The following is an 11,254-nucleotide window of genomic DNA, read 5'->3' as shown; positions in this document are numbered from 1 at the left end:
AACACTGTTTTCCCCACTATGTGTCCTTCATTTTATAAGGGAGTGACAAACTGCCCTTTTTCCTATTGTTATAAAAATACTGTATACTATTGTGCCCAAATTTGTAGTGATAGCATTATAACACAACTCATCCACAGTCTGTGTTTTGATTTGTCAAATGATAGTCACGTGAAATGTGATAAATATGTAATCTGAACTCGAGGCCTGCATCAATTTCAAGCTTTAAGCTTAAGATGAAGGTCTCCCGCATTTCCTTTATAACTTACATATTGATTTTCTCAAGAAAAAAAAAACAAAAACAAAAAAGAAGAAGATTTTTGATTTTTGATTTTTCAAATGAACGTTTATTACTAAAATTAATCTCTTGTACAGAAAAGTACATATAAAACAATTCAAATTTTGAGACGAAAAGCAAAATGAAATCAGACAAATGCGAAATGGCAAATGATGTTCAAATACTGAAAATACTAGGCAAAGCTGGACTAATAAATCAGCAAAAACTGCGAAATGGCTATGACACTGATGCTGGAGCGAGACGGAGAGAAACAGTGAAAAGGCAAACAGGTAGCTATATCACTTACAACATGGGGAAGGAAACCAATTAAATCTGAAAAAAAGCACAATTTTGTTAATTACAAAAGGCAAGATGCGAGGTGCATGAAAAATCTCCACTGAATAGGAGAAAGCAAACCAAACAACCGAAACAAGAAAAAGCGACAGAAATTTGCAAAGAAATAGGACAGGAACACCTTACATCTTGCAGACAAAAAAGCCACCTAACCGCCAATGAGAAGGGGTATATTGAGAAAACTCTTCGTTGGCATGTACATGCCACGAAGAATCCTCCAAACTGACTACCCCCTCCCATTCCTTGAGGAGAACGGTGCCCAGGACGAGATAGGATTTGGCAAAAGTGAAAGTGTGCTGAGAGGTGAAAGCATATTCTTCACAACAAAATTGAATCAATAGTAATTGTTCCATCAATGTCTACGGAAGCAATGACGTCATTAATACACCAAATGTTTTTGAAAGCACTTATGTTTGAATTGAGCGTGAAGTAATTATATTCTTCTAGAATGCAAGCACAAATTCACCTTTTAAAAACAAGTTCGAAAGAATACGAAGGACGATGACAAGAATAAGAAGAAGAGTTAATAATATCTAAAGGTAAATAATAATTGTCAGATTATTGTACAATGTTATATTTTAATTTGATTTCTGTATTATGTATTGATGAATAATTGTAAATTGTTATGTTTTGAAATGTGGAAATAACACCATATCAAACCAAACTAATCACTTAGACGATCCTAGGGAAATGCTCATTTTGACTGACTATGTAAGCATCTTGAAGAGCTACTATTTTCATGATGAACAATGCCAAGTTTCTAATGTCACACACTACAACGTGAATTGACAGTGTTACTAATTATCAAACTCTTCTCCCCAATCAATGAGTTTCTGAATCGGAATTGTAATGCCGAACTCCCCATCATTATCAGTATCTTGCCCACAATTTAAGATGGCATATCTTTTCAAATTTGGCTCCATCCAAGTGAATAATTCAAAGAAGGAGTCCTGCTTCACCGTTGATCCCTTTATTTTGCGAGGTTCGAAAGGTATGTAAGGGATTTGAGCCAGCTCTGGGAAGGCCTGGTAATTCATTCTAGTGGATAATACTGGATCACCAAGATCCCACATGGGGTAAGGGTCAAAGTCTTTTGCTGCAGTGCCAGGGGAAAGGTTGATTCTCCAGAAATCCAAGGCCCAGGGCACCACCGCATCCCCCCAGTCACAATGATCCGTCCACAGGACCCCCCTGGAGCCTGTGGTCGCGTAGGCCTCGTGTGTCCCGCGCGCCAAGAACACAATGGGGTGGAACTCGCCCGCTGCGATTGCTTCATCTGACGTAACCTTAACCAAACTCGGTCGGTTATGCCATTGGCCACCGTACCAATTGGCGAGATCGTAGAACTGGATCTTATCACCGTGAAGGGGGTTGTCTATATGCTCCCCACCGCTGTGTGCGCTGTACCAGTACTCGGTAGGAACCCACTGGCTGTTCGTTTTGCCCAACTTAACCGATATATGGATCCAGTCTGCATAATGATCCCAAGAGGCCAAGAAGACAGGGACAACATTAATCCCGAAAAAGAGATAATACCTGATCCAGATTTCCGTACTGTTCCGCTGCATGAAGAAAGCATATGTGGGCGCTGACTTAGGGTCCACAAGGCGATGGTAATTGCCATGATGGGACCAATCTTTTTCAAACCATATATTTCCAGGAATGCTATTTTCGCTGAACTTTGTTGGGTTGTATTTACCCTCTTTATAGTGATGTCTTTTATCGTTCCACGCTCGTAAATTTACCCTGAAATCGTCTGTAAAACGTGTATGTTTTATATTGTAATTTAAATAGTCCTGAAATGATTTAGGATAAAACTCTTCGTCCGGATGCAAAACCCATATAGGGAGGTTTGCTTTCATCAAAGCATATCGTTCATCTACCCCTAGAGTTGAGGTTTGGGCCATATGAAATGCCTCCCAATATTTCACCCAACCTGTCTGTTCTCGTCTGGCCCTGTCTGATAGAAGAGAAACACTCGGGTTAGACTGTATGAGACACCTGCTTCTTTCTACTAAATTTTCATCAGTCAGCGACCGAAGCTCGTTTATATGGTAGTCACTTCTATGGTTAAGGATACTGATTAGGGTATTTCTACAATCATCTTCGGACAGGGACATTAATTCTTCACGTGTATGCCAACCCCCCTCAATTAAAATTTTCCGTAAATCCGTCAGACAGGTTTTATATTGTATAGTTGATTCTCCTCCATCATATCGTTCACATATATAAGATGACCTGCCCGCTCGTGTCATCCTTGAGTTTTCCCCAAATTGGGCTTTACACGCTGAATGAAGAGCGTCATTTGATCCCACCACTTCACCAAACACCTGACCACCCCCCTCTTCAAAGTTATCCCTCCAACATGCTTGCACAGTCAGATCTCTAGACGCATATTTTTCCAGCAAACGGCTAGAGATATTGACCTGATATTCCGGCTCATAGAATAAAAGTGCCTGTTGGGGTGTTAACCCTGTTTCGGCGAGATCTCTTGTTTGGCACCCACTGCAGAGTATGCCTTCGTTGCTAGTCCAAAGGGCTTTGTACGGCGAGACCCAGGGATGATGCTGCGAGTACAGCTGTGTGTACAAATTCCCCTCGCAGTACAGCGTCAGTACACCGTCTTCACCCAATCCCAGAAAGCTAACAGACCGCCAGGGGGACGCAGTGCCGGTCCTCCACGCCGCTGCACCTCCCATCAAGTACAGAACGAGGTCCCCATCCTCCTGCAAAACGAGCCGCGATGACGGTGTGAGACGCCTGCCTCTTTCTAGTAAGTCCCCATCAGACAGTGCCTGGAGGGCTTGTACGCTATCCCCATTTCTCTGGTGAAGAATAACGATCAAAGTGTTCCTACGATCGTCTCTAGACATGGACATTATTTCTTCATGGGTATGCCACCCCCCTGCAAGTAAAAACTCCCTTACATTTGTCAACTTCGCAGTACCCGAGCTCCATACAGCACGACGGTTCTGATCATATGTTACCAAGTTCCCATCAGCCTGCATTTCCAAAGTGTAGAGACCATTATCTGACGCGAGTTTCTTCCCTGGGAGAAGTTGGCTGTTTTTGTAGAGTTTGCTGCGCTCGTTGATACATTCACTCTCATTTCGGCCCTCTGTGTTCGTCCACAATCGCCCATTCCCTGTACAGAAGAGCCCCAGCACGCCGTTGTCGGACAACAGCAGGTGGCTGATGTATGGGTAGGGAGAGTGCGTTCCGGAGGCCCATACCGGCACCCACCCGTCCGAATAGAGTACCAGGTTCCCATCGCGCTGTAAAACTAGTCGTTCAACATTCTCGCCCACAGTACCTGTGTTCCATATAGGTGTAGGGTTTTGATCTTCGGCGATCATAAATGAAGGGTTCATAGGATCTCTGCGATCATATAACACCAAGTTACCATCAGTTTGTAGTTCCAGTGTATAGAGACCAGAGACCAGTTTTTCACCAGGGATAAGCTCTTCGTTTTTATAAAGTATATCGGTTCCAGTCCCAGATTCTGCATGGTAGGCACAGTCTGCCAGGTGAATCAGATATCCAATATATATAATACATCTCAGCATCTTTGGGTTTTCCATCCGTCTGTTGTACCCCGTTTTCAAATTGATAGCTGAAGTAGCATATACCTATAAAACGAAACAAAAAATGAACATGTTGTGTTTCATTACCTAACATTTCAGTCGAAATATAAAGTATTCTTTAATTAACACAATTTAAGCTGCGTTTCCTCATGTAAATAATTGACATTTCTTGATGTCTTATCATATTTTGATGTATTTTTTATACATCAAACTATAAAGAGAGAGGTTTGACTGACAAAATAACAGATAATCTAAAGGATCTACAGTAATATAAAACATAATATTGCATATAAATTCAAATTTCTTCCCAACTGTATAATACAGAGATGCAAACTTAGAACTTAAGGTACAAACCGATCTATTGGAAAGTCGATCTTAAGCATATTTGGGAATAAAATAAGATATCATCAAAATCACTGTAAGGACAAGTAAAACCCCTAAAACATGTAATCTTTATGATTTTCATCTTTCATCAGCTAAGAAAACGGATCTTTCATCAGCTAAGAAAATGGCCAAACGGAAGGGACGAATCGCAACTGCTACAACACAATTCTAATTTCAAGTACATTTAAAAATCGATAACAACGAAAGATATTCTCCTAAAACATTTGATTTAATAATTCAACATAACTACAATATTTTTTCTAATATGAAGTCGCTTATACACATCCCGACTTGGATCATCACTGCCACACCCTTTTTCTCAATAAGGAACATGAATAGATACCGTAGCCTATTCGTGCGATATGTAATTCTGTTTGTGACCCGCCACCCCAAAACCACCAATAAGTCGCCAGAAATCATTTTTCTGCTTTACAACTTTCCTAAAAGTAGAGATTCTCTGCTTTCTAATGATATATGACTCACCAAGATTGCTTTATAATAACCCCCTCAAAAACGCGTTAGAAAATTAGGAATCAATAACCTCTATTCAGAGAAAAGAGCTTCTAAAAATACGGACAAAAGAGCACAGTGGCAACTCTCTTTGTGATGGGCATGAAAGCGGTCCTTCTAACTATTTGTCCCATGTGACCAGATGTGAAGGGATTATTATATTATGTATATAATGACCGTGATACTACTGAAAATATTTGACCATATAAGGAGAAATTTAGACGCATCTTATGCCTCGGCGCATTATTAATATCCACTGGCGTAGCCAGGATTTTTCAAGGGGGGCGGGGGCAAGGCGAGGGTGTGGGAGGGGGTTACCCCTTCCCTAGTTAGGGAGATTTTTGAAAACCAGATCATGAAAGTGGCATTTTCTGAACACTAAAACTCTTTACTGGTGTAACCTACTATGTGAAATTATGAAAAAATTCTAAATAGGCCCACCAACGCGCTTTTTAATTTTCTATACTCCGATCGAATCAATTAAAGCGGAAAGATGACCACTCGTTGGGGCTCCAGAAGTCCGAAGAATACGCTGAACTAATTGGTGGCCATTTAGCTAGACTAGTGAAATGGTGTACGAAACTAGTGTTTTCAGATAGGAAAGGAAAAAATAATAATTTAAAAACTAACAACCAACCCCCCAAAAAAAAACAAAACAAAAAACAAAACAAAACAAAAACACAGAAACACCGACTATTGACTGCGAGGTCACACCCAAGTAGCCAGGAATTAATTTTGGAGGGGGCGGTATAGTGAGCACATTAAAGCCCGGCTCGAAATGGACCGGGATCAGGATTAGTGTCAAGTTTGGGTAGGCGTTTTGGGGCATGGCTCTGCATAATGAGTCTGTTGGCAACGGTTGCGATCGTTCTCATTATCTGCGTAATCTGTTTGCTCTCAAATCACACTCAGGCTTGGGTACGTACAGCCTTCGTTTCCCGGTTTGTTTAAGTTATGCCATGGCAATACTCGAAAGAAAAAAGAAAGAAAGAAAAACTAGGAAGGAAAAGGAGCACGTCAGGAAAATGGTAGGAAATAGGTAAACGGCGACGTCATGACCGATCGCAAAAAGTTCACGGAAAGGTCGAGACTTCCTTGAATCTCATGTATCACGATATCTGTAATAGCGATCGCGGTCAGTCGCTGGGTTGCTTGGCGGCGGGGTGATATCGAAAAATTATCACGAGTTAGGAGCAATTGCAAGTTTTGCTTGAAACGTTTGTTAATGTTGTTGATCATGGAGGCTACCGCCATGTTTTGATGGTTATTTTCGATGCCATTCTCAATGCAAACTACGGACTCTGCTTACGCGCTTTTCGCTAGAAAACATCGTACTACTGACTTACTGACTAGTCCTCTTGCTAATGGTTCACTTTCGTGATGTCATTGCACCATAAACGCTAGCAAAAGAGTTTATGGCAACACAAAGTTTTCATCCTTCGCCCGCTGATACAGTTGTTTACATCGTAATTGTTCTCATATGCACAGCAAATGTTTGACCAGTTTACGCCTCTGCGCGTCACCGAATGATTGACAATTGTTTGAATCATGAAACGACACTGTCTCCAGAGGGCCATTCCCTTTGTTCAGAAAGCGATTTTTTTTGTGAAACTTTGCAGATACCTGTATGGCCTAGGTGCTTATGAAACAGTCTATGTTCATGGTATGCCAATAATATATGTTTGAGAATCGTTTAGGCCGATTTTCACAGAGCGGTCTACCTAGCTATTGCCAGTTGTCACTCAAGCGCCATTATGAATTTTCAATAAGTTAGGGGCCTTTTATATCCCGCACACCGGTTTAAGTGACATGTTCCCGGGGCATGTTACTTCCTTGTTCATTATAAAAAGTGTGACAAATAATGATTTTACTCTACACCCTGGCTCTATACTTTTTCCATCTAATCCACACAGGTTATGGAATATTACTTATGAACTGTACCTGGAACGCCTACCGACCGATGATCGCCGCGATTGCGCGATGATCGATCGTAGAATTGCCAGCAAATGTTCAGCATGGCCTAGATCGTCCGTCCGTCAGTCTACAAGACTTTACAGTCTTTCTTGCGCGGATCAAAAACCATTCAAAGAAACTTGGGCAGAAAGTTCAAAAACTGTGAAACAGGTTGTTGAGTCGTTTCACAGGAAGTGAACCAGATGACGCTTTACCCAGGCGACAAAAGTTATTTGCGCGCGTACATGGGTATGTAAAGGCTACCAAATCTCACCTCGAAACTTCCACGAGGCGGACAAACAAGTTTACTTAATATCGGCAAGGTCAAATGCTAGATTTAATTTACAGAAGCGAACGATATGGTTTCTGTGAGATATGGACTTTACCCCTGTATTGTGTCCACAGCGTTAGAAGACACCCCTCGCAGTCAACTGCAACAGCAATCCGACGTCTTACAGGCCAAACAGTTGAACGCGCCAGAGGATTTCGAACTCCGTGACGTTTCCTGACAAAGTTAAGATCGTAAACTTTGGGGATTTCCTTTGGAAACCGAGATACTGGCCATTGCTATAACTCTATTGGCAGTAAATATCCATTTTGATAAGTTTACGATAAGTTGGCGGTGATAAGACATACGCCAGCCCGAATTAAAACACTCGTGCATGTCCCCGATTCATGCAATAACTCTGAAACCACCAAATAGCCGCCTACCTGATCTGTGTAGCAGGAACCAGTTTCCAATCGTTATTCAGTATCTCTCAGATAAGAAAACCAACTTCATAATCGCTATTAAGACCACTAGGGAAAGTCGTAAAAAACTGCAACTTCTGTGGGCAACGGGCCGAGGAGCGTGACGCATTCAGTTGACGAGCCTTGTCCTAAAGTTGTATATACGACGAGCGGCGATAATGAATATCACAGCGGTGTGTATAGCTACCTAGTGCAAAGTTTTATTGACCAGGCGCCCCGTGTAATTTATATACAGACTGAAACAGCTTACGTTGTCACATGACCTGTAGCTGTTATTTGTAAGCTAATCAAGACGCCTCGGTGATTGATTCATGCGAACGCTGATTGGTCTAAAACTTCGCTGTTCTTGACAACTGTCATTCAGTCTAATTGATTTGACACGCCCCACCACGTGATTCATTTGTTCTAGGATATATCGGATAAAAACGATAATTATCACTTTCTAAGAGCGTTCTAAGTTTAGAAATTAGCTGAAGTTTAGAAAATCGGGCCTTGGGTGAAAAAAATTTGTTCGAGGATATGTCGGATAGAATCAGGAAAATACTGTATCAGTTTTGCCAAGCGGCAAATCCAAAGCTCAAATGTGATTTTTTCCATAAACCCGCGAGAAAAGCACCCCTTATTGAATTGACCATTGCAACGGGCAAGAATTGAATTCATGTCATGAAGTAGAGAAATGTGGCTCTGAGTGAGCGATGACGAAAAATTGTGAATGTTTATTCTTTGACCGTCAAAAACAAAGACTGTCAAATAGCCACCGCTAGTGTTAATGACAAATAAACCAGATGTGTGAGGTGAAGACGAATGTAAATAACCATACTGCCACAATTCGCATGACCAAGGTGTGTTCAGACACAGACAAGAAGAGGGTCAGATAGTTCAACGACAATCGTGTCCATTGTGGTGCAAATTAATGCTAATAGCCTTATCAATGCCTCATTAGCATTAACTTGAAACACAAATTGACGCGCGCGATCGTAATTGAATACACCTTGCTCATTAGAACTGTGGTAGTATTGTTCCATTTTTGGTTTATTGGACAAGCTCATTTGAGCTTTGGATTTTAAAACTTACTTCTGGGGGAAACTGATAGTATTTTCCGGGTTCTACAAGAAAATTCCTACATACTCACACTTTTTACTTTAATAAAAACACTTGGGAATATACAGATGACAACAGAAACGTTGTATCAGCCTTTTTTCCGACATATTCTTGGAAAAGTTTGCGGGACTTCATCTCACGCACTCCACATTTCACTGTGAGCACGCAGCCTGGAGATGGCAGCCTGGCCGGCAACACTTTTGATAGGGCCAATGCATTAATTTGTAGGTACTATCTCGTCGGTCTATTGGACAAGTCACATTTCAGCTTTGGCTTTAGAACTTGCTTCTGGGGAAAACTGATAGTATTTTCCAGGTTCTACAAGACTGCTCCTACAAGCTCACACTTTTCTCCTTGAAACACTAGGGAATATACAGATGACAACAGAAATGGTGTACCAACGTTTTTATCCGATATATCCTTGGAAAAATTTTTCCACTGACTCCGACTTTCTAAACTACAGCTAATTTCTAAACTTAGCACGCTATTTAGAAAGCGATAATTATCGTTTTTATCCGATATATCCTTGGAAAACTTTTTCCACTCCAACCCCGACTCTCTAAACTACAGCTAATTTCTAAACTTAGCACGCTATTTAGAAAGCGATAATTATCGTTTTTATCCGATATATCAAGGAAAAATTGTTTTCACTTCAGGCCCCACTTTCTGAATGATTCAATCTTTTACTGTGAGCACGCAGCTGGAAGATGGCGGCCTGACCGGCAACACATTTGATAAGACCATTAGCATAAATTTGCATTAATCAGCACAAATGAACGCGATCGTTGTGGACAAATCTCAACACACTTGGCAACCACAGGGGCAACACGTTAAAGAAGGCCATTAGCATTAATTTGCACCATTACTTAATCTGCACAAATGGACGCGATCAAGATAATCTAAACAACTTGGTCATTTGAACTGTGGAAGTATGGTAACTTTATCATGAAGGAACCTTTCCTTGTTAGAATGAAAGTTCTGATCACGAACTTTTCAATCATGTACTGAGTATGGTGCAGCGGACTGCAGCACTGCGGCGAGTCACAAAACCCGGACCGAGACGAGTCGAGACGAGACCAAAAGACCTCCTATCTTACTGATAGAAAAGTTATGTTTTTTGCACATAGGCAGCATCTGTGACTTTGCCACGGGGAAAAAAGACGTTGTTCCACTTCTGTCTTAGTCAAAGAAGTGATATCCCACTCCTACCATCGACTTATGCTTGTTCATTTTCGTACATTCTAGTCAGTGGTTACATAGCTCTCCGAATCTGAATCTTAATCTGAGGCTGCCTCAGATTCCACACACATAACATACATGTGTATCGGTAATGTAGAAAAATGGTGCAGAGCCACTGTACATATGAGCTCTCAGTTTACTTTCCTATAATGTGTTCATAAATGGCGAATCTAATTTCTAAAAAATGATCATTCAAATCTCCTGTATGTATGTTTCTACCGTATACGGTAATACAAGGTTACCTATTTTGAATTCACAGTAGATATCATAGTAGAATCTGAATCTGGCGCTTATCGCTTAGGCAAAATGCCGACTTCGCATCGCAGTTCGCATGTTTCGAGCTCGCCTTAAACTCAAGTTGAAAAACCTCAACAAATCTTTTTTCAGTTGTTCCAATCATTGATTGTGCTATCTCTTGCTTTGTGCATCGATCTTTGACACTCTCAACAAACTGCAAGCTTTCTGTAGTGTTGTACACAGGTACTTAAATCAACCAGTGATCGCGAAGCCTCCTGTACACGTACATAATAGGCTTCGCGATCACTGGTTGATTTAAGTACCTGTGGTGTTGTATATATGATGTATTTACAACGCCTGGCCTGAGGGTCATTATGGTCTCGTCTCGACTCGTCTCGGTCCGGGTTTTAAGACTCGCCCAGCACTGCCGTGAGCGTGGGTTAAACTTGTAGCGTTTCCCGGTCCCGGGTTTTTAATGACGCGACGCGACGCCACCGACGCCATAGGCGACGCTGCGATGCTTTGTTTCAATGCATCGTACGTGTTGTTTTTATATCGCGACCATTCATTAAAGTCATGGACGTAGCAGTTAAAAGCTATGCTTTCTTATTTAACCTTATCATTAATGCCAGTACAACATGATAAAACACGGCACATGGTCCCTCACGGCAAGAACCAAGAACTGGATTTGGAAAAAGTTGGCGTGTTAACAATGCTGCTCTGTACGATGTATGGCATTTTTTTTTGTAATCGCAAGCTATCATCAACTCAGTCTCCGCGCCTTTGCAGATACAAAAGCTCCCTTCCTCAATTATCTGTTCCTCGACCTCTTTACATCGTGTACATCAAAATCAGTGGAACGACTCGA

At 41.4% G+C, this 11,254-nt stretch overlaps 1 protein-coding gene across 1 annotated transcript; it reads right to left on the bottom strand.

The window, feature by feature from the left end:
* Window positions 1–314: 314 nt before the first annotated feature.
* On the bottom strand, window positions 315–8,039 carry LOC139115114 (uncharacterized). The gene is made up of 2 exons (XM_070677023.1): window positions 7,771–8,039; window positions 315–4,257 (listed from the first exon to the last, which is right to left on the bottom strand). The coding sequence occupies exon 2, from the start codon at window positions 4,207–4,209 to the stop codon at window positions 1,426–1,428; it is 2,784 nt and encodes a 927-aa protein (XP_070533124.1). The 5' UTR covers window positions 4,210–4,257; window positions 7,771–8,039; the 3' UTR covers window positions 315–1,425.
* Window positions 8,040–11,254: the final 3,215 nt, after the last annotated feature.

This window comes from Ptychodera flava, chromosome 17, assembly GCF_041260155.1.
Source record: "Ptychodera flava strain L36383 chromosome 17, AS_Pfla_20210202, whole genome shotgun sequence".
Lineage (NCBI taxonomy): Eukaryota > Metazoa > Hemichordata > Enteropneusta > Ptychoderidae > Ptychodera > Ptychodera flava.
This window is presented reverse-complemented; position numbering and strand designations above follow the sequence as displayed.